The sequence below is a fragment of the Schistocerca gregaria genome, chromosome 5 (assembly GCF_023897955.1).
Source record: "Schistocerca gregaria isolate iqSchGreg1 chromosome 5, iqSchGreg1.2, whole genome shotgun sequence".
NCBI classification, from domain to species: Eukaryota; Metazoa; Arthropoda; class Insecta; order Orthoptera; family Acrididae; genus Schistocerca; species Schistocerca gregaria.
In genome coordinates this window covers 357,983,876-358,008,884 of record NC_064924.1, presented here as the reverse complement: position 1 = coordinate 358,008,884, position 25,009 = coordinate 357,983,876, and the positions used below count along the sequence as shown (strand labels likewise).

At 46.2% G+C, this 25,009-nt stretch overlaps 1 protein-coding gene across 1 annotated transcript in view; it reads right to left on the bottom strand.

The window, feature by feature from the left end:
• Positions 1–2,517: 2,517 nt before the first annotated feature.
• Positions 2,518–25,009, bottom strand: part of LOC126272583 (uncharacterized) — a 363,445-nt gene continuing 340,953 nt past the window's right edge. Inside the window, exon 5 of the mRNA XM_049975509.1 lies at positions 2,518–3,275. Within this exon, the coding sequence (XP_049831466.1) occupies positions 3,115–3,275 (161 nt within the window). The 3' untranslated portion in view covers positions 2,518–3,114. The remainder of the gene's footprint in view (positions 3,276–25,009) is intronic.

Genomic DNA, 25,009 nt, shown 5'->3' with positions numbered 1-25,009 from the left:
CTCGAAGAAAACGGTCTATTGACACAAATTAACACATATTTAGAAAACATAGACTTGTGAAACACAACTTGCTCTTTACTCGCATGAGGGGCTGAGAGCTATTGGCCAGGGCTTTCAAATGGATTTCGTATTCCTGGATTTCCGGAAGGCTTTTGACATTGTACCACACAAGCGGCTTCTAGTGAAATTTCGTGCTTATGGAATATCGCCTCAGTTATGTGACTGGATTCGTGATTTCCTGTCAGAGAGGTCACAGTTCGTAGTAAATGATGGAAAGTCTTCGAGTAAGACACAAGTGAATTCTGGCGTTCTTCAAGTTGGTGGTGTAGACCCTTTGCTGTTTCTTATCTATATGAACGATTTGGGAGACAATCTGAGCAGCCGTCTGAGGTAGTTTGCAGATGAGGCTGTCGTTCATCCACTAGTAAAGTCATCCGAAGATCAAAGCAAGTTGCAAAACGATTTAGAAAACGTAGCTGTATGGTACCAAAATTGGAAAGTGTCCATAAGTAACGAAAAGTGTGAGGTCATCCACATGAGTGCTAATAGGAATCCGTTAAACTTCGGTTGGACGATAAATCAGTCAAATTTAAATGCCGTACATTCAACTAAACATCTAGGAATTTCAATTACGAACAACGTAAATTGGAAGTAACACATAAAAAATGTTGTGAGGGAAGGCTAACCAAAGACTGCGTTTTATTTGCAGGGCACTTAGAAAACGTAACGGATCTACTAAGGAGACTGCCTACACTTCTCTTGTCCGTCCTCTTTTAGAATACTGCCACACGGTGTGGGATTGTTACCAGGTGGGATTGACGGAGTACATCGAAAAATTTCAAAGAAGGGCAGCACGTTTTGCACTGTCACGAAATAGGGGAGAGAGTGTCACTGAAATGATACAGGGTTTGCGATGGACATCATTAAAACAAAGGCGTTTTTCGTTGTGGAGCAATCTTCTCACGAAATTCGAATCACGAACTTTCTCCTCCGAATGTGAAAATATTTTGTTGACGCTGACCTACAGGGGAAGGAACGATAACCATGATAAAATAAGGGAAATCCGAGATCGTACGTAAAGATATAAGTGTTCGTTCTTTCCGCGCGCTATACGAGATTGGAATAATAGAGAACTGTGAAGGTGGTTCGATGAAGTCTCTGCCAGACACTTTAACGTCATTTGCAGAGAATCCATGTAGACGTTAGACTGTCTAATGAAAGGTAATTTGTTATATGTTCGCGTTGGAACCCCCCCCCCCCCCCTCCGGCTCGACCCAAACCCAACTACATGGAAACACTGCTCTACACTTTGCAGGAAGTGCTGAACAGAACGGATAAGGGGCGATAAAACTAGTAGTTAGTCATCAACAGCAGATGCTACAAGAAACGTTTGAATATTCGTACAAACTGTCACTAAAATTTGAAATCTCTTCAATGCCAAAAGTGCTAACACACTTTGTTCATCTTTTTCATCTCAAAAAATATCTTGGAAAAATATGGAGAAAACTATGGATCAAATAAAATTCTCTTATACAAAGAGGTGAGACAAAATTTTTACTAACACAAAGTGCACGTGACTGTCGTGGGCAGAGAAGAAAAATTATCAACATAACTTCGCTATAGCCTGAACTTCCGTTAGATGTCCTGCTCTAAGCAGCTAGAAAATTTCGCCCATATTACATGGGAATTATTCACTTAGTGACACGTAGATAAGGCATAAATTTATCAGCTAGTCACTCAGAATCTCTAGACTGCAGCATAATTCACGTTGTACCTGTTCCGGTAAGGCAAAAATTTTAAAAATTAAATACGGTATATTTGGTTTTCATCTGTTGACAACAAAATTGTACTTCGGAGTCGATAGCTGCAGTATCCTAAATAACGCCTTTAAAGGACGGCCGGAGTGGCCGTGCGGTTCTAGGCGCTACAGTCCGGAGCCGAGCGACCGCTACGGTCGCAGGCTCGAATCCTGCCTCGGGCATGGATGTTTGTGATGTCCTTAGGTTAGTTAGGTTTAATTAGTTCTAAGTTCTAGGCGACTGATGACCTCAGAAGTTAAGTCGCATAGTGCTCAGAGCAATTTGAACAAGATTAAAACGGCAATGACATGTTAACCAGGCGGTGTAGTCAAGAGTGAGCGTAACAGATACTCTCATTACCTGCAAGCAAACCTATTACGCAAAAATTTTATCTCCTTAATGAAAATGTCATAACTGCTTGTGATTTTCATCATGTAACGCTTGTGGTAACTCTCCTGACTTTATCTCATTAGTGTATCATTATTATTTGTAAAGATATTAAAACAGACAGTTGTAATAAGTAACAGTATCTATTGGTATTATCGGTACACATTCATTTATATAAATATAAAAGGACATAACGTATGGTTTGTGTGGTGGGTGATATGAACTGTATTTGCTTTTATGTTAGTGTGTTAATGTTAGACAAGACAACGTGAGTGTAGACATTTCATATCGACCTGCTGGCGTTAAGAGGTAAATAAGTTAAGTACACAAGTTAAACCATTATCTTTTATTTTACTCGTCCATTCTGTTTATTGGCTCGAGATATGAAATACAGTTACAGTTTTACACAATTATTACCCTGAAAGATATAGAAAAAGGTGTTAGATTGAGTTTCATAGTCTCTAAAGAAAATGTTCGTGCCTGATTCGTGATAGTGAAGTGGAACAATAAATTTTCATTCAGAGTGATATATTTCTCCTTCACGTATCAGTTTTGTACAAATTATTGCCGATGTGTCCAAGGGAAGAGAGTTTTTGGAAGGCGAATAGCCATGATTACGAGTTGTGAGCAAACTATGCCGTAATTCATTGGATATGTTAAGAATTTCACTGCACGCATGGCAGATGGATTTTATAGTGCTACACTAGTTTGTCCGTGCACTGTTTTAGAAGTGACACTAGAAGGTCCGGTGGTGTGATATGTGTCACCGATTGTAGGGCCGTCGTTAGAGGCAGCACAGAAGGAACATTTGTGGTACACGCAGGACGGCGGCCTGCGACCAGTGGGGATGCGTCGGAGGCCCGCAGGCGCCGCCAGGCTGCTGCCGGCTGGTCCTGCAGGTTCGCCGCTAGGGGGCGGCGGGCCGCCATCACAGGTAGTGCGGGCGGCTGCAGAGGCAGCAGAGGGAGCCCACCTTGCTGTAGAGGCCCGTAGAGCCCGGCGGCGCCTTCAGCGTCCACTGGTCGGCGGCGCGGCTGGTGCCCGCGCTGCCGCGGCCGTCCGCCGCCTGCTGCAGCGCCGAGCTGCGCTCTGCAACAGCCCGCACCACACGTCACGAGCCACGCACAACACCTAAGAAATGTATCCGGTACAACAACAAATTTCATCGACCGTCTAGACTTGTTCCACAGAGTAGCAAAGGGAAGAAATTAAAATTTCGCTTAACTTCGTGCTAGCACAGCTACAGGCCACACCAGGAAGATGTGGTGTCATGGCTGCACAACAGAAAGAAACAGTCAATCCTGTCCGGCTGTCACGGATATCAACACAGTCTGCTACATCGGCATCAATCGCCAGGTAATAGTTACATACTGAGCAGAATGTTTACTGAGAAAAGGACAGAGATTTGTTAGCTCACTCCCGTTACGTGCAGGAACAAACTAAATCTTGGACACAGTAATACCCAGCAGAGAGTTGACACTGTAGTTAATATCCTGTAACAAATTGTTAAGCAAACACAGTGGAACTAGGATCACTGGTTACTAGTAAAGAAGAGGCCACATTCGGTCATAACGAATAGATTCTCACGTCATGACCTCCTGTCCTCATAAATACCGCAGTTCTCTAGCTCCGACTTCAGTAGGTGATTGGGATCGATTGCATTCCTACCAAAGTGCTCGACTTAGTGATTATTATCATTTAGTGACATCCATGTATTAGATGGTTCCATAAAAACACGGGAGAACTGCCGGATATCAGTAACGTCACTGCCACGATATTTCGGCACAGAGTCTTCTGGCCGTCTTCAGGTGAGTGCCACTGTAGTATTACTGGCGAGTACGCGCTGAGCTCCGCTATTTAAAGCCGCACTGAGGTGACATTGCGCATCACATCCATGTATTAGATGTCCGCAGCTCATAGTCTAGCGGCAAGCGTTGCCACCTCTGTATCACGGAGTCCCTGGTTCGATTCCCGACCGTGTTGAGGATTTTCTCTGCCCGGGGACTGCGTGTTTGTGTTATCCTCATCATTTTTTCATCATCATCATTCGTGACAGTGGCCAGATTGGACAGTGTAAAAAAAATTGGACTATGTATAAACTGGGACTTTGTACGGGCGCTGGTGACCACGCAGTTGAGCACCCCATAAACCAAACATCATCATCATCCATGTATTAGATGTTCCATCTCTTTTGATAAACACGCTGCTTCCCATACCCGAGATGGCAACATCCAAGTGCCGCACATGAGACTTGCACTGGCCGCCTGCCACAGTGTTAATGGGCAGGCTGAGGGTCTTTCACCCCCAGTACATCCGATGGTAGTTGTCACACTCACATAATTATTACTGCTCGGTGAGAGGACGATCATCACTAGAGGTACTTGTTGGTGGCAAGGGCTTCCCTGCTGGTGGGGCAAGTTTTACCCGACTACGAAACTTCAGAGAGTGCTGTACATCCTGACACGTGTCTTTACCAACTTTCGGAGCGGTATAGAGGACGCTCTAACACATTGTAAGGGCATAATCTCACCCACGGGTTCGCCTATAGGCTGCAGACGTCAGCCCTCAAGGCTTCAGCTGTAATGCTGGAGCAGCAGCCTTGCTAGCTAGCCGAGCCGACAACAGGAGTCAGCATGTTTAGAATATGTTGCTGGCACGTAGCTTCGGCTGAGGCTGACGAAAAGACACATAACTGTAAATGTGACTGAATAAATATTAACTTGTTAATGATGTTTTATTAGCGCCGAAAGACGCTCTACGGTTTCCACAACACCATCCTGAGAATGTAGAGTTGTCGGCACCTCTACAGTTTTGGTTCCATCGAACCATCTCCAGACCATGGAAATGAGAACATATTCCGCTTGGACTGTTTTTGGAGGTCGAAAATGGTCTGCTTCTCCCCACTTTTCATGACAACATGAAGATGACTCTACTCTGTAGACTCAAAAGAGACCTGCTTACAATGATGACATGTTGACCCAATTACGGTTGCAGTGGGCACGTGAGATCGGGATTTGACCGTCGATCAGTGGAAACGAGTTGGCTCTTCAGGCGATCCCATTTCTGCTACACTATGTCGAGAGATGTCTCCACATACGCCGTCATCGAGATGGACGGTGGCTCGAAACGTGCAGCACGCCACTGACGCAGGCTGGTGGGAGCAGTATTATGCTAAGGGAGACATTCTCCTGCTCTTGCTTGGGATCTGTGGTAGTAATCGCAGACATACTGACAGCTGTGAACCAACGGAATCCCTTCACGCCTGATTGTTTCCCCGACAGCGATGTCATCTTTCAGAAGTATCATCAGTCCCCTAGAACCTAGAACTACTTAAACCTAACTAACCTAAGGACATCACACATCCATGCCCGAAGCAGGATTCGAACCGGCGACCGTAGCGGTCGCGCGGTTCCAGACTGAAGCGCCTAGAACCGCTCGGCCATTCCGGCCGGCAGAACTGTGCTACAGTGGTTTGAGGAGCATTATAGTGAACTCACGTTAATATCTCGGTGACTGGGTCACTATCGGGCGCCATCACTGCATCCGCAAATCAGCGGCCCGTTATTTATGCGAATTTCATGACCTTTGCATAGATGTCTAATGACACATTCCTCCACAAACCTACAAAGAGACGCTAGGATCCCTGGCACGCAGAATGAGAGATGTATTTCGTTCCAAAGTTGGATGAACGAACTACTAAGCAGGTGGCCATTATGTTTTCGCTCTTCAATATCTTTGCATAAAAAGTCTAGCAATGACAGATCATGTCTTCGGGAAAATTATGTTAGAGAATAAATGTTCACTGGCACTTTCTGACAATGATAGGCGTCCGTAGAAGCAACCAGGCGTAGTTACTCTGCAGCATGAATAGGCTTTGTTCTGTTGCTTATAATCGAGTCATCTGCTTTTTGTGAAATGGTGTACATTCAACAAAATTAAAGTTCCTGATTCGTTTCTTAACATATTTCTCAGCTTAGAGATGCTCTTTCTTGAGGTTTTTTTCTGGAAAATTGCCATAACACTTTACTGAGGTAGGTAGTAAGCAGCACACCTAGTTAGCGTCAGCTAGCTGACGCCGCTAGTTCGGTGAAATTTCTTCGTCTCAGGACCGGCGAATACTAAGAGACGTTCTGCGTAGCCAGAAAGCGTCTGCGAACATTTTATCTCCAACAAAAGTTATTACCAATGAATTGATCTATTACACTACTACATGTCTGATGCAAAGTCACTGCATTAAAAAAAAGTTTTCCATATTTTGAGAGCAGGTAGTATGGATCAAAACAAGGAAGATGTCGATTAAACATGGACTCTAAAATGCTTATCTTAAGAGCTATGAGCACTTGTTCGTCAACGCTATTGAAGAACCCATCTCCATCTTTTCTACTGCAAGCTCTTTGCTATTACGCAAGTCCTAGAGCGCGCAGTAAACATATGTTAGTGTTGTTACTCTAAACCGTTTCGTAATACCAAAGAACTTGGGCTAGTAGAGATGTGTTTCACAGAAACTCTTATAGTTTTCATTTTAGAACCCATTTTTACGGGTTGCTTTCCTATTTGGACGTCTTGGTTACTACGTTAGGGCACTCCGGCTACCGTCGAGCTGCAATCACCCTTCAAAAAATACCGGCCGCCTTAGAACATTGGTGCACCGCACACATATTGTTTCTGATGGAGACAGCCTTACATATGAGCTAGAACAGCTACAGTAGGTGTTCCAAGATAATGGTTACCCTCCTCTTCAGATTAGTGCAGCGCTAAGAAAGAAGAAACGTGGCCACCCACGACATCACGAAGATAAGTAGCTGTACACGTCAAGGGCGTTCCTTCGATACGTTAACAACATTTCGTCTAAAGTAGGCAGGGTCCTAAGGAAACATCGAGTAATCTTCCGGCTATCGGTGAAGATTGATGCTTTTCTCGTTTCGGTGAAGAACGATCTGGAACTGAGGAAGGCCGGAATCTTTTAAATTCCCTGCCATTGTCGCAAAGCTTACATGGGTCATGCGATACGCACGGAATGTGAACGGTGCGTTGAACATGATTTCACACTCGCGTTTCGCAGCGAGGTAAGTCGGCCGTACGTGAGCATTGTGTTACCACAGGCCACTCTATGGATTATTCTGCCACAAAAAACTTGGCCCCAGCGAGATACTTTTGGGACTCAGTAATTAAATACTCTGTGAAAACACGTCTAGGACAAGATCTTACAGATCGTGACGGCAGCTTTCAGCTGGTCAATTCTTGAAGCCCTGTGATCTCTTTAATTTCTTCTAAGAGAAAATATTTTATACATAGTGACACGTCTGGCGACAGTTGACTTCTGCTTTTAGCTCTGGGAACGAGCGTTCCGACGGAGGGGGGCACGCAGTTTCATCTTTACGTATGCGGCTGCGCGCCACAGATGGAGCAGTATTTCCAGAGGGCGCGGATTTCGATAGAGAACGCTCCTGTGCTCATGCGTCTCCGAGCCAGTTTTTGCTATGGAGGCGATACTGTGAACTAGTAGCCTCTAGTGGTGGACACTCAACCTGAAGATGCCGGAACGGTTGCCTGCCGAAATATTGCGCTAAGAAGTCAACGTGATCCGGCTGCAATCCAGAAACCTCTTACAATATTCAGTACGCCCGGCATACTTCAAGAACTACAACATCAGTTTTGTGAATAAATATTGCTGCAGTGTATTTTATTTGTTCCAGACCCGTTTCGCCTTAATTTTAAGGCATCTTCAGTGGCATCTAGAGTAATAAAGTTTTGTTTTGATATGCGATATTTGTAGATTGTAAAATAGTTCACGTCTTGTTTTTTTTACGTAATTAAGTGATTACTTACAACTAATTGAGTTTTCTGCTGGCATTTGCGTTTCGGTTCATTAGGTCACACGCTGGCCGTCACACTATAACGTAAGAAACTTAGAATATTTTCATGTTACGAACTCTTTACTTCATAATTTTCATGTTCTTTGCACTAATTGTTGTGGAGCACTATTAGTCTTCTGTCATTAGTTCTAGATATTTTATCGAAAAGTTCGATTTAAAGTCGTAACTACTATGTGTTCACACTGTGCAAAAATAGTAGCAAATGAAAACAACTTATTATATTGGTTCAAGCATATAGGTGACATCCTCTGCTAAATAGAAGAGCCACAAACAGAATTTAAAATATTACTTACTGGCATCAACAAATTACATTAAAAAAGTTCACAATCGGAAGAGAACAGAATAACTAAATTAACTATCAAAAAACGAAGCAATAAGCATAAGTTTGAAGTTGACAATGAACCCACAGTAACTAGCATTATTATTTCCCATTCTTTGAACGACCTACACTCACAAAAGCAAGCAGCACTTCGACACATGCCCTACAGGCTCAACCTAGTGTTACTCAACAATGAAAATGACCAAAAAGAGCTTGACGTAATAATTCTTATAAACAAAAATAATGGGTACGATAGTAACATAGTCACAAAGCTAAGCAACAGAATTAAAAGAAAAACGAAACACAAAACCACAGAGAACAACACAAAAGAATCAGATACAATCCCAAACGCTCAGTACCAAAGCAACTGCACAGAATGATCACGAAAAGAGAAAAGAAGACACAAGATGATACACAATCACATACAAACACAAACTCACAGATAAAATCACTTACATTGCAAAAGACAGGGCATAAACATAGATTACACAACAGGCAGTTCTATCCAAAAATGCACTCCAAAACTGACAAGCGACATTGACATATACCAGAAGCAGGTACTCGTATATATCAGTTACAGTGTAACACTTGTGATGGCCTGGAAGAGTGGGAAAAATCACTCCACATTTGCGGAACACGTAAGAAAACACAATCACAAACAAACCTCTACAGAAGAAGAAACAAAAATAATTACAATTAACATTAAAAAGCACCTCTTAACCCTACAAGAAAATTACCGCATACAAAAAAACTAAAGCAAAAAAGAACACCCCATTGAAAGATCAAATACACGTGACAACAAGTCACTGTTTACGTTAATAGACAACATAATAGATTAACCCTCCAATAGAGGATTAGCATAATAATAATAGCATCCAACCCCTTTCTACTCACTCGTCTATGAACCCGTACACAAAAATTTAAACCAAAAGTTTAATCAGCTGAGCGCAAAAGCTTTTAATCACAGTCTGATGGCTACTACATTCATATTCAACTTCCTACAACTCGTCCTGACTAACCATTGGCGCACACACACACACACACACACACACACACACACACACACACACACACAAACCTTACATATAAAGTCCCTCTCTACTACAGGTGGCAACTTATGCAGCATATACTTCGTTAAGCTGCCGACATGTACTTAAACAAACCCAACAGGAAGACACATGAAATCAACACACAGTAATTGAACAATTTAAATCACAGTTTTCGGTAAAATATCTAGAACTAGTGACAGAAGACTAATAGTGCTCCACAAAAATTAGTGCAAAGAAACGTAAATTGCGAAGACAGAAGTTGGTAATATGAAAATTTGCTTTTGTTTCCTAAGTGAAGTTATAGTGCGACTTCCAGCACGTGACTGGATGAGGGGAAACGCAGATGCCGACCAAATACTCAAGTAACTTTAATTAATCACTTATTTACGTAAGAAACAGGACGCGAACTGTTTCGCAATTAACAAATATCGCATATCAAAATAAAACTGTATATTTCTCGATTCCACTGAAGAGTATCATTCAGCACCTGGCCAAAATATTTTCAGTGCTTGGAGGACGTAAGGTTTTAGGAAGTGATAATGCACTTTTCATCTCAGGAATAACGTTTTGTTTTAATAGTGCTAGTTCCCACATCATGACCGTTCCCTATTACCTGCTATCATCATCCGAGGAACGAGTTAATAGTAACCTGAAGTCAACGCTGATTATTTTTCATTTCTAGTTTCAAGTCAAGTGGACTCAGTCCATCGGTTGAGTTAATTTCGCTTTTAACACAGCTGTGCACGAAACCCAGAAGTCTACACTTGGCAAGCTGATATTTTCATTTTATGTTAATTCGTTGCTAAACGACTACCACCCTGAGGGTTTTAATTCGAAGGACATCAAGAAAACTACTGGGAACAATATTCATCTTGTACACCCGAGGAAGGCTGCCTGGTGTAACGCGCCATGCCTCGTTAAATGTGGTTGAAGTAGCTCTTATAAAAAATATTATTTTTTATTTAATTGCTTGCTTCGCTGTGAAAGATGTGGTGCAGTTAGCATTGAGCCAGGCGTGCAGCTTCAAATAACTTTCAGAATGCTGAACAACTACAGGCGGCAACTTACGCTAGGTCTCTTTGAGGTTGTTCTTGTGGCCGTTCCTGACAAGCAAAGGAGTCGTTGGCGGCTGCCGGTTCTTCAGTTTCAAGGGTGCTGAACGACGTCTTCGTAGGAAACTCTGTCGATGCCGACAGCGTCCTGGATTTCGCCGCCTCTTCTTAGGCAGCTGCTTAAAATCGTCATCTTCAGGCGCCGTTGACTGCTGGTGGCCACTAGAAGTGCAAAAGTTGGCGATCGGCCGAATCCGGTGCGACTGAGGCGGCTATCTCGGGCGCGCTCTTTGTAAACAGATCGTCATTCTGCGACATCGTGCACTCGAATCCTGATGTTATAAACCGCTTTCTGCCACAGGATGAAATCGGGGAATAGCATGCTCCACAACCGGTCTGAGTGCCTCGGGGATCACGTCCAAAATGCACTGCGCAATTCATTCCTTCGTTTCAGCTACTTTCGTAACTTGACCACTGAATACACTTCTTCCAAATATCTCCACAGCCAGAAGTCACACGGATTAACATTAGGTGACCTGGGTGGGCTGTACGGAAATGACAGCTAATAATCCTAGCATTTCAGAAATGCCTCTGCAGAAGCCGCTTCGCTGGCTATGAAGTGGGCGGAGGAGCACCTTCTTGCATACAAGTCCACAGTGTTCAAGGACCTGAATGCCTTTGGTGCGCAAAAGACTCTCATAGCGTTTACCAGTGGCGGTGTTGGTAAAAGAACCCACAGGACTCATCTCCTCGAAAAAAATATGGCCCTACGATAAACCATGCTGTCAACTCCACAGCACGCCATCACTTTTGCAGAAAGGAGTGTTACCGGTTGATTTGCGCGCCGATTTTTCGTTGCCCATACCCTGAAATTCTGAGTATTGATATGTCCTTGGAGATGAAAATGGACTTGATCTGTCCACGGAACGTTCCTCGGCCATTCATTGTCGACTTCCATGGGAGCAAGAAACTCCAGAGTGAACTTTTATCTTGCTGGCAGATCAGCAGTAAGCAACTCCTGAACCGCGGGTGATTATGTATGGATAGTAACGCAGAAAGTTTCATAGGATTTTATGCACCGTCCTTGCAAGCATGTCCGACGTTAGGACAATTCCTCGTGCACTGAATGCTTGCAGACCACCTCTCTACACCTTCCGCAATGCTATAGCGACATCTTCGATGGACGTCGGATTAACTGCTTACCTGCCGGCCGCGGTGGTCTCGCGGTTCAAGGCGCGCAGTCCGGAACCGTGCGACTGCTACGGCGCAGGTTAGAATCCTGCCTCGGGCATGGATGTGTGTGATGTCCTTAGGTTAGTTAGGTTTAAGTAGTTCTAAGTTCTAGGGGACTAATGACCACAGCAGTTGAGTCCCATAGTGCTCAGAGCCATTTGAACCATTTTAACTGCTTTCCTCCTCCTGCGACATTGCACTTCATACGAACCTGTCTTATCCAATTTTGTAATCACTTCCTCTAGTGCCTTAGCAGACATGGCACAAATGCCTTTTTTCATACCTTTACGTGTCCAGAACATCTGCACGGCTGTTGGCGCACAGTCACTGTTCTAGCACAAGAGCTTTCCCAGCAGCGTGCGATCCTTCATGGAGACAGTGACGTAGGGCGTCTCGGATGCAAACTGAAGGAACAGCCATGTCCCTCGCGTCTGTTTGTCTGCGTATTACGACACTTACAGAACTATCTAATGGACAGGTTGTCCTTAATTTTTTTTTGTTCCATGACCTTTCCCCCTGCGTCAGTAACAGAAAACTGAAACATTCACCATTTTTCTACATACCCTCCCTGAACTTCAACTTCGGCCAACGTTCAAAAGTATTTTGATTCCACAGCAAAAAAAGATTTTTGGTTGCAATTTTAATCATTGTTGCACCGCATCAATGACATCTGCAGAGGTTGCAAATTTTCTTCCGCTGAGCGCTTCCTTCGACGGTCCAAACACAGGGAAACCGCTTGGAGCCAGGTCTGGACTGTATCGCGGAGGTTCCAGCAGTTCGAGTCCCAACTCCTTCATTGTTTCGGCCGTCCGTTTGGCAGAATTTGGCTGAGTGTAATTTTGTTCCAGGATGACACCTTTCCGCAGTTCTCTGTGACATTTGGATCTGATTGCAGATTTCAGTTTAGTTCGCAACTCTGCACAATAGTTCTCATTGTTCACAGTTTCGCCTCTTGGGGTGAGATGAGTGGCTACTACACCTTCAACATTCCAGAATAGTGTTGAAAGAATCTTACCGGCTGACGGTTCACTAAATTTCTTGATTTCTGGTTATCATGGATGTTTTCAAACGATGCTTTGTGCCTTACATTTCGGTTCGTGATGATGCAGCTACGTTTCGTCTACGGTAACGACTTTCTGCAAAAATCCATCTCCCTCGCGATGATAATGGGTCAAATGTTTATGAGAGATGTTCATCCTTTGTGGCTAATGCTGCTGAGCCGTGTTGCGGATCGCGTTGGTGCCGTTGGTAGTTTGGCATCGTGCACTAGGGATATTGGCGTCTGTTTTCTTCTTGTGTTTACTGGCGCCACTACGTTTGCTAGCGTTGTCTGTCCGCAAGTGGCAGCAACAGGAAGGACGTCAAGTGTTTTCGGGTTCGAGTGTCGGGAGTTCGGTTGGGACGGAACAGCAGTGAGGTCCGGCAGCGGAGGACAGCCGGGAGCGCTGCCGGATCGAGGGGCTGTAGTTGCGAGGGCCACAACCTCGTAGTCCACCGGATCCAGGACATTTGAGTTGAGTGAACATAAACCCAGTAGTGAAACCTCCACTATTTTGAGATCACGCAGGGTCGCTGAGACGAAGAGCAACGAGTGGAGTGTTTGGAGTTGGCGAAATTAAATAGCTGTCCTCCACTTCTTGTTATTAATCATGGAATTCCTTGTGTTTATTGATGAAGTTCAACGAGCGGTATTTTTGTGCGTAGTGGCTGCTAACAACCGAGTTACCCGCCGTGGAGGTTAGCGTATTTTCGCTGCAGTATACCTTTCCTCGCCATGCTGCTGCTGTCCGGTAAGGCATGCAGTTCCACAGCCTTATTGATTGTGGTTCGAAATTTTGTTATTTTGAACTACCTTGGTCGTGGTGGTTCCTTCTGCTTTTGGATGTTCTAAACACCGGATTCTGAAGACGCAGTGCTGTCCGCCGGTCCCGCCTTGCCTGGGTCATTCCATCGTTGTATTTGTCACCAGACGTTTGGTAGGTTTTGCAAGTGTGTTGGTCTGCGTTGAAACTATCACTAATTTGAGTTGCCATCCCTTTAAGTGAATACAACTCTTGGCTGTCTGTCTCATCGGTTACGAAGTTGAACGGCTTTCCCAGGCCGATCTGTGGAGCACTGTCTGAAGCCCACTTCTCTCTTACAAGAGGAGGGCGCCAATTGCGAAATTCAGATTCGATTCATACTGCGCATGATAGAAGCTCATGGCCAGAGGTGTAATGTTGCAAAACACAAAGATGCACTTCTCAAACGTTGTCGAGAAAATCGACAGTTAAAAGAAACGGTTGCGGTGAAATACTCTCTACGATCAAAAATCTTCTACAGCGTCGTGGCGCAGCGGTAAGCGCTGAAGTTCGTAATCCGATGGTCGCCGGATCGAATCTCGCGCCATGCAACTTTTTTTATTATTTGTTTTTTGTAATATATATATATATATCGTCTTGGGTAGCCGTCTCTTTCCAGGAAACAAATTTTGTTATTTTCCGTTGCCGAATTCCATGCTTCTTTTTAAATTCGGTGACCCATGTTTTTGAAGCTTTGAAGTAGAAATCTGGGAACTGACATGCAGCGCCCCAGGCCCACTGCTGCAGATTTCTGGTAGTAACTTGCTGGAAGTTTTGTGGAGCTTCTACGAAGCGATCATGCACCCATGAATCGATGGTAAAATATTTATCAAATTTGCTACAGTCACGTTTGATTTGCTCTTCCCACCTGGATAAATAGCCCATATTTGTCAAACGAGAGCACCCTTTTTTGTAGAGTTTTGAGACTCCAGCCTGGATGTTCTTTGGCCAGATTGACAGCTCTAATTTTGTAATCCAGAGAAATATAGTACTACCCTTTTTTTTTCTTCTCGTCCGGCTCGTAATCGTCTGATGATTCGTTGGCAATGAGACTCGGTTCAACGTCTTCGTAGGCATTGTTATCGTCGATTTCATTAATGTCTATCAGTTCCTCATCATGGACGAGGGTTTTTTCGGCGAGCATTTGCAGCGTATTCTGGAACATTTCTTCCCCAATTACCATAGCTTCTTCGTTGATTGATGATGAGGTTCTGCTGCTTTGCGATTACTGCTACGAAGGAGGCTTTCAAAATACATCAACGCATCTTTCAATTGTCGTTTCGCCACTTCACTGTGTATAGAATCTTCTTCGATCACATCACATTCATGCGAAGGGCCCGGATCGCTCTCCAATTGTACGGCCTACATTTTTCCGTTTGTTTAACAGGGTGTACCAAAGCTCTCACGTACGCACTGTTTTTCGACGATGTTATAAGTTGCGCTAGGGACCGCATCTACCTTCTTTCGAAGTTAGCAGGCAACTCGGCGGCTCGTTTCGGCCGATTCAACATCTGTCCTTCAAGTGTAACGAGCGAGCAACGGAGTTTATATTTCATACCTGCCACAGCAAATTTGTGTTCGTGGGGTCTCTATTTTAATTAGAACGCTTGACTTATACTATACGGATTCGTTTCGAAATATCGTTTCTACGTCTTCCGTTAACTATACATGGTAAACATAATGAAGACAATTAATAACATTTGTGAAATATCACTTTGTTTGCGGAATACATAATGATGTTCGAAGTCGCCAGTTTTTCCACGACAAACGACTTTCAGCAACTTATTATATGCATAATTGTTGCAAATGATTGCTGGAAATTATATATATATATATATTTGAATTACTAAAAAACAAACAATAAAAAAAATCGTATGGCGCGAGATTCGATCCGGCGACCTTCGGATTACGAACCCGAGCGCTTACCACTGCGCCACGACACTGTAGAAGTTTATTAATCATAGAGAGTATTTCACCGGAACGGTTTCTTTAAACTCGATTTTCTCGACAACGGCTGAGAAGTGCATCTTGGTGCTTTGCCACATTACACCTCTGGCCATGAGCTTTTATTATGCGCAGTATGAATCGAATCTGAATTTCACAATTGGCGGCCTCCCCTTGTCAGTTTGATCTGATTGTCATCATTGCTTTTTTTAAAAAAAATATTTTAAGTTATTACTGTTGGGGCCTTCAGCCGACAAGTAATTTGAATTTCTTGTCAATAAGGCCTTCAGCCGTACATGTAACCTGTCTTAATAATCCAGAATGAGATTTTCACTCTGCAACGGAGTGTGCGCTGATATGAAACTTCCTGGCAGATTAAAACTGTGTGCCCGACCAAGACTCGAACTCGGGACCTTTGCCTTTCGCGGGCAAGTGCTCTACCACCTGAGCTACCGAAGCACGACTCACGCCCGGTACTCACAGCTTTACTTCTGCCAGTACCTCGTCTCCTACCTTCCAAACTTTACAGAAGCTCTCCTGCGAGACATGCAGAACTAGCACTCCTGAAAGAAAGAATATGCGGAGACATGGCTTAGCCACAGCCTGGGGGATGTTTCCAGAATGAGATTTTCACTCTGCAGCGGAGTGTGCGCTGATATGAAACTTCCTGGCAGATTAAAACTGTGTGCCCGACCAAGACTCGAACTCGGGACCATTGCCTTTCGGGGGCAAGTGCTCTACCAACTGAGCTACCGAAGCACGACTCACGCCCGGTACTCACAGCTTTACTTCTGCCAGTACCTCGTCTCCTACCTTCCAACCTTTACAGAAGCTCTCCTGCGAGACACGCAGAACTAGCACTCCTGAAAGAAAGGATATGGAAGGTAGGAGACGAGGTACTGGCAGAAGTAAAGCTGTGAGTACCGGGCGTGAGTCGTGCTTCGGTAGCTCAGTTGGCGGACAGTCGGCCTTTGGCTGTGGAGCGGTGCGGTACGTCCCGGCCGCTCCGTGTCGCGTTTCCGGGTGCGTTGTTGTTTACCGCGCCGGCGCGCTAGTGTTACGTATTGCCGTCACGTTCCTGACACACGATGGCTCTTTCGTATCGGAAAGCCACGATCAAGCTGCAGTTCGACACTACGTACTCTAGACCCAAGGCCCACGAAGTAGAGCGTTTTTTACGCGATGTGGTACATGTTGATCCTAACGAGCTGATCGGTATCCACTTATCTATTGTCTCCAGCGTCGTATATCTTAAGTTCACTGACGACGAAGCATGTGACAAACTTCTCAGACGCTCGACGGCAGGTTATCGGTTCTGCCACTCAGACGGAAACGTGGGTGTGGTGACGCTTGAACGTGCTGGATTGGGAATCCAAAATGTGCGCGTGTTTGAGCTCCCTTTTGAAGTTCCAGCGGATTTGGTCACCCTTGCTCTGCGACCCTATGGAACAGTCCTCGGCCACACGGCCGAAAAATGGAAGACCTTCGACACCTACCCTGTCCTTAACGGGGTGCGACAAGTACGTATTGACCTGCATCGCCATATTCCTTCGTATCTCACGATCGCTGGTTGCAGGACAATAATTATTTACGACGGTCAGCCGAGAACCTGCTCCGGTTGTGGCCAGACGGGACACATGCGTACCGAATGCCTGCAACGCCGTCTCGTGCAGACACCCTCGACCGACCAGATTCGTCCGTCGACACCGACCTCTCTGCCGATTACGTATGTTGCGGCGGCGAGACGGGAGACGCCAGCTGTATATGACGACCCCACTGTATTGGTGCGAGCTTTGGAGGACCCTGCAGTAGCTTTCACGGAGCCCCAAGCGTCTTTCAGTGCTGATGCTACTGATGTCCTTTCGTCGGACCCCGGCGCACCGTCACAACGGCTCGCCGACGGTGCGATGGAAGTTGCAGCACAGGATGCGGCGTCCTCCCCTTGCCCTACGTCGGAAACAGAGGCGCGGCAGCGTAAGCAGAAATCACCCAAGCGTCATAAGAAGCGGCGCAAGACAACCGACGACGTAGAACAGCCCGAGGCGACACCGCTGGATGACGAGGTGCCTCAACCGCTCCACCGCGCCGACACAGGCGAACAGGCGACCCTACCGTCTCACACGGTTCGACGTCTTCTCCCACTACCGCTGGGTCTGGACCACATGGGGACGCGGGAGATCACCGCAGCTCCGACACCGGGGATGCACCCTTGCCTCCGTGTGCCTCTCGAGATCCAGTGGTGTCAACGTCCCTGGGCGACTGGGCGCAGGAGATGGAGTTGCAGGATGCGTTTCAGGACCAAGACGATGCACCGATGCCGATGGCAGCGTCTACGCGGCCGGCGACAGACGCCTAGGGCGGCATGAGCACCTCTCGTCGCTGCCTAGCACTTCGGAAGACCGGCGCTCCACGTCACGACTACTGCCCTCCTGTCATACCATGGTCACCTCCCGAGACTTGATGGACCAGGCATACCGCCTCGCCACGATCAACGTCAATGGCATTACATCTGATGTCAAGACCCGTATGCTGAAGGATACGTTACGCGCTGCGGATCTGGACGTTGTTTTCCTTCAAGAAGTCCGATCAGGACTCTGTCTCGATGCCTACGGATATGACGCCTACACTATGCCTGCAGATGTGGGCGGCGGAGGTACGGCGATTCTACTGCGGGAAGGGATAATGGCCACTGATGTCTCCTATTTACCGTCGGCCCGGGGGGTCGCACTCACGATTGGTACAGTACGTCTGGTGAACTTATATGCTCCTTCAGGCACCGGCAAAAGGAGAGAACGGCGCACCTTTTTTGCCGAAGATATAGCCCCGCTCTTCCAGGGCAATACCGACCACTTGGTAGTAGGCGGCGATTTTAATTGTGTGCTCCGCCCATCCGACCAGGAGCCACACTATACCACCTGCCCGGCACTCCAGGCACTTGTACAGGACTTGGCCTTGTTGGACACCTGGATCATCCAACACGGCGACCGTCGGGCACACACCTACTTTACTAGTCACTCCGCGAGCCGTTTGGATCGAGTCTACGTCACCCGCGGCCTACGATCGGCCGTTGTCGACGCTGAGATGTGGCCGGCAGCGTTCACGGATCACCTCGCATATGTGTGTACTCTCACCCTTCCCCGCCAGCGCGTCCGCCGAAGTAGGGGTCCGTGGCGCCTCAATGTGGCCCTTCTTGATGAGATAAATTGCAGACGCGCAGTCGAGTCCACATGGAGCAATTGCCACCGACGTTTACCCGCCTACCGTTCTGTACTTCAATGGTGGTTACGGTGTGCAAAACCTGCACTGTGCCGAACATTAGTCAGCTATGGACGCGACCGAGCGCGCTGGTATACTGCGACTACTGATTTTTACTATACTGCGCTCCGCGAACTGGCTGTACAACCGCCGTCGCCAGAGCGACAATCAGCAGTACAACGCGTCAAGGCACAATTGCTTCGTATCAACGCCGTACGTCTTGCGGGTGTGCGGGTGCGAGCGAGGACGACTGATGATGTTCGTGGTGAACGACCTTCCCTCCACCATATCATTCAAGAACGCCGAAGACGCAAGAGGCAGCTCATTACCGAGGTTGAGACGGAGGATGGGCGACGCGTTGACGCACAAATGGATATCGTCCGAGCGTTCACACAGTCATATAAACTTCTTTACGAGAGGGAGTCCCACATGAATGTAGGGGTCAGGGAAGTCCTATCTGACCTACCAGTCTCTCGGAACCTACAAGATGATGCTACGCTCTTGTCGGCGGTGACTTTGGAAGAACTGCGAGAGGCTCTGTTGCGTGGCTCTCCCAACAAAACGCCTGGCCCTGACGGCCTCCCTCTTGAATTTTACAAGCGGTTCTTTGATCTCATGGGCCCAATGTGGGTCAGGATGTACAGTGAACTCCTGGACGCCGATTTTCAGGTACCATCTGACTTTACTGAGGGTCTCTTGATCCCTGTGCCCAAACCCGGCGGAGGCCGTCGCCCTCTTGATTTTCGCCCGTTGACAATGCTAAACACTGACTATAAGCTGTTGACACGCATGCTCCGCGAGAGACTCAAACCTACGGTAATGGCGGCCATTCACACTGATCAAACCTGCCTCGGGGGCGACACTAATGTGTTTACGACTTTAAGCACCTATAGAGACGTGGTGGCGCTCATGCAAACTTGCCGCCTCCAAGGCGCTCTTGTTGCGCTGGACTTCGACCATGCTTTCGACCGCGTTAACCATGGTTTCCTGCGTGCTGTTATGGAACACATCGGTGTCCCGCGTCTGACGACGTCTGTTGTGCTTCGATTGATCCATGGGGCTGTCACGAGGATTATGATCAACGGCTGTCGGTCCGCCCCCGTCCGTGTCAACAGGTCCGTCCGGCAGGGTTGTCCTCTTTCTGCCATGCTCTTCGCCGTTGCCCTCGAACCAGCTCTTCACGGACTACGGTGACGCTTAGAAGGACTTACCCTCCGTTCCGTAACCTTTCGATGTGGTGCATACGCCGACGATGTGATGTTCTTAGCACGGTCTGGTGACGAAATACACACGGCGTTTTCCTGGCTCCACCAGTATGGGGCGGTGGCAGGCAGTGTGCTCAACCTTCGGAAATCACGCTACATGGAGGTAGGACGAGGAATGCCTGCAGGTCTGGCCGTACCTCTGACAAAGGTCCCGATGCTCAAGTGTTTAGGGATATCACTCCATCGACAAATACAACGCACGGCGGCCTTTACGTATCGTATGGTCTTACGACGACTCCGTTTAGAGGCTCGTCTCAATAAATTCAGATCATTGAACATTTTGCAACGCGCCCAATACGTCAATGTGTACATGGGTTCTCACCTTAACCATTACGCCCATGTACTGCCTATAACGGACACGATGGCTTCCAGGATACAGGCAGTGTTTGGACACGTGGTGAACGATGGTGCTGTTTTCAAGATCCGTTTTGTTACGCTTACTTTACCCTTCGACAAAGGCGGTGTTGGACTCACTCACGTCAAGCACAGAGCGCTGGCACTGTATCTCCGTTCCATGAGGCGACTCTGGCTTTCACCAACAGCCAGTCTCCCCGGCCTACTGATTGAAGAAGTGGCCCCACCGGTACCAGTTGGACATTTATCGCCCTCGCTGTCACATATTAGAACGTTTTTCGTAGAGCATAGCTATGTGTTGCGGGTTATATCGGAGACACGGAATCCGACAGCGAAGACTTATTATAGTGCTCTCCAGCACTGGACTCCGGATAACGACATTGTACGGCGCCACCCTACGGTCGACTGGCCACGGGTATGGCGAGCCATCCACGCGCCGTTCCTGTCTACTTTCGTGCGGTCGACGTGGTATGTGGTCGTTAACGAGAAACTTCCTACCCGACAACGGCTGCATGCCATTCACCTAATTGACGACCCTGTGTGCCCCCGTTGCACGACGTTAGACACGGACGAACATAGACTGAACTGTGGCCCCGCGCGTGAGTGCTGGAAACTGATCCGCCAGATCCTGGCTTTCCTGCTCCGCCGCCCCTACGTTTCGATTTTATACCAAGAACTCTTTCATCCCGACGCTGTCTATTTCCCTATGACCCGGATGAATGCGGTTAATTGGGTACGAGGAATGGCGATACACTACATATACCGCGATGGAGACAAAGACGTCCTCGATTTATGGTACTATATGATCGACGAGTTTCTGGTCTTAACGAACAGACAGGATTACCGGAACCTTTTTGCGAACTATTTGGGTTCGTCATTCATGGACCCACCACCCAGCTGGGGTGTGCCGGGTGTGAGAAGACATTAACTTGTAGATGTGATCATTCCACGATTCCCCTATGGTAACAGAAACAGTCTCTGACTGTGTGCAGCGGCCCCGGGCGCTCCAACGATTGGTGGCTGGTGATGTCCAATGTAATGACGACCGCCCGTTCCTGGCCGCCCGCCTAGCAATGTGACCGCGGCGAGCAAGATGGCCCTTTTTAGTTCACTTTATTGGCAACTTTTTGCGCATGGCTGCCTTGTTTTTTTTATGCATTCTAAAAAAAAAAAATAATTATGATAGCCAGGGCGCTGGATCGCGTCTCGGGATTTTCGATTTTTTTTCCTACCTTTGTGTTTTTATTAAGTTCTGATACTTTATCATTAGTTTAATATAAGTATATTGTATAATATTTGATGTTATTTAAATATAAGTTCACCTTTCTTCAAGGTGTGAGTTTGTCAAAAAAAAAAAAAAAAAAAGGGTGGCGTCTTTGAATATAAAAAAAGGGTAGAAAAAAAGGGGTAGTGTCAATAAAAAAAAAAAAGTTGGTAGAGCACTTGCCCGCGAAAGGCAAAGGTCCCGAGTTCGAGTCTTGGTCGGGCACACAGTTTTAATCTGCCAGGAAGTTTCATATCAGCGCACACTCCGCTGCAGAGTGAAAATCTCATTCTGGAAACATCCCCCAGGCTGTGGCTAAGCCATGTCTCCGCCATATCCTTTCTTTCAGGAGTGCTAGTTCTGCACGTCTCGCAGGAGAGCTTCTGTAAAGCTTGGAAGGTAGGAGACGAGGTACTGGCAGAAGTAAAGCTGTGAGTACCGGGCGTGAGTCGTGCTTCGGTAGCTCAGTTGGTAGAGCACTTGCCCGCGAAAGGCAAAGGTCCCGAGTTCGAGTCTTGGTCGGTCACACAGTTTTAATCTGTCTTAATAATGTTTAATTAGATATTGTCTATTAATAGTGAAATTTTGATGATTGTAATTTTTTAAAAAAAAAATATTTTATTATCTTTTAACTGTTCCTAAGAATTTGCAATCCAGGCCTTCAGCCGTTAAATTGTTTTACAGTTACTACTAAGGGGGCCTTCAGCCGACAAATAATTTAAATTTCTAGTCAATAAGGCCTTCAGCAGTGAGTGCAACTAGCTTAAGAATTTTTTTATTAGACATTGTGTCTTGGCAGTCAAATCTGATAATTGTTCCTTATTGTCAACCCCATTTGCAATTGATTCCTAATAAAGTGGATGTGATAAAAAAAAAACAAAAAAAACTGAGCAACAAACGGTAACTGAGTAAGGCCCCGTCCACACCGAATCCTGCCTTTTCCTAAGTTTCATGTTTCAGCTGCGCTGACGTTTCTTTGGTACTCGACTTGTACACAGTTTTCCAGCAAAAACTGAGAAGCGGGCGCCTTTGTCAGTCCCTGTGGCAGCTATGACTTATGGCACTTCTATTTTCGCCGGACTGCAAGAACGGCAGCGAGAAGCTGATAGGTTCGCAACTAGGGGAGTTGACTGTGGTGCTCCACAGACATGACAGACTCTCGACTTTGAAGAGGACGTCCTTCGTCACACAGAAGTGAACCCGCCGACTGGCCGTGGACCTCTGTAGAGCACACACATCAGAACTCATTGTCTCCGCTGTGTGCGTACCGTGAAGAGGAAGATTTGAAAATGATCCGATCCTCAAACATACTTTACATCTTCAGTAGTAGGCCTCAGAGACTACACAGAACTCATATCACAAGTTATCAGAAAACAAACTTTATCATTTTGTGCTCCACAGATGATTCATGGAAATGTTAATAAAAACCCACCACTGCTATATTAAGGTAGGTTTATCGTGCCAAAACTGTTTTGTTCTAATAAACGTCACCAAGTGACGCTAAAAATATTTTCTACAAACCCTCAAAGAACTGTGCCAATATCATAATTTAAGAAGTCTAAACGTCCCACATGACGTTAAAGGAACATCCTGGAACATGTCGAACACACACGAGCTGTGCTACTGCCGGGTGGTCTTTGGAGTGTTTCTGTGCTTGGTATAGGAATGAGCCTTCAACATTATATAGGTTTGCACCTTAAATACAACTGTGGAGGTTTTTATTAACATCAGTTAGCAAGTACTACAAATTAGGATCGCTGAAGCATTTCTAGGCAGTGGCTGTAGAAAGTTTCATCACTAACAATTACTAAATGACGTCAAAGGTGGTTCTGTCCAATTCGTTATCGATCATTTCGGAATCAGTAGCATTGCATCGCATCGGTGTTTGTGGATGTGGAACCGTGCTGTACGCAAGACGCTTTCCTACTCTAAAGCCCAAAGTAAAACAGGCTCCAGCTGGAGAAATAACGAAAACAGTGGACCATGTTAACGTGTCAGAAGAATTGAAAGGGAACTCTGGTGGGACTGCATAAATTGATTGGAATGTAGGCAAGATTTAGTGTACTAACAACATTTATTTTTCAAACTAGACGTAAATTATACAAAGCAAGTTATTGATTGAATATCCTAAACAACTAACAGGTTATTTACTATTCCACTGGGTGGATCCAGGACGGCAAAGGCAGTTTAACTCGGTTATCAGTGAGTTAAGTACTCTGGCCCTAACGCCAGCTGAATTGATCTGACGCTGGGCAGGCTCTGGTTGATCAAATCTACTGAAGTTTCTCTACATAGGTGCGAGATGTGTGCGGCGGAGGTGAGACGTAGAGGCGCCGCCTGTGAATCGATCGCGGCCACGAAAGAAATGCAAAAATCTCACGGTCTAGCTATCAAGCAGGCGGATCGCAATTTACTCTCTACCAGAGACCCGTTTGCTGGTCGTACCAAGGACCAATTTGGCTCACTTACACGGTAGAGCGCACAAGGATACCAAACGTCTAGTCTGGTAAATCAGAAAATGAACAAGTGTGCCCTCGGCAAACGAGTAGTCCAAGATGTTTGAAGTCACACTGTCGGTAGAGTAAGAACTTCACCAAAGGCTCCCCACTCTAAATTACTCGCAAGTGAAGTCGGTCTCAGGACAGGACCCAAGTACCAATCACACATGCCAGAGCTTCGACCAGAAGTGCTTACCAGACCAAAGTCCCTCACATGAATGCTCCGCACCTCTCAAGAAAAAAGATTCAGTTTTCCTGCAAAGTGCACCGCCTTCACACTGTCTTGAGTCAATTACAGGGCTCTAGAGGCGCTAAATCTCCCCTCCCACACGACAGCACAAATACATGTCGAACCAGGGCATGAGTTAAGAAACCTCTGATTAAAAAAAATAAAATAAACCGCCAATTGCTGACTTTTTTTAAGTTTTCACACAGGGGGAAGAGACGATTTTCTCCAAGTCGTGTCAGTTCCCACGGCAACAAGCGAACAGATACAAAGATCTTTATCTAAATTACCTGTGCCTGTGAGCTTGTTAGTCCTGGCTATAAGGTGTGATAAAGACTCTATCTCTAAACGTTTCTCTGATGTCGGAGTTTCTTATACAACTGAGGCGGCCAATGGAAGTGGTTCACTGGCCTATTTGCACTATAGGCGAACACGAAAACGTGAATTTTTATTACGCGTGGCTCTGCACACAATGCCTGGATTACCAGGATTCTGCTGGCGCTGCGGCAGGTAGTGTGGCAAAGTTCTGCTGGAGTCCTGTCTCTACAAGGGAGATGCCCTGTCTGCCCTGTATGGCTGTGTGTCTGTCTGGTAAAATTTACTAAGGGATGGGTTCGCCACCTATTGCTTTGAACTCCCCACAAGCT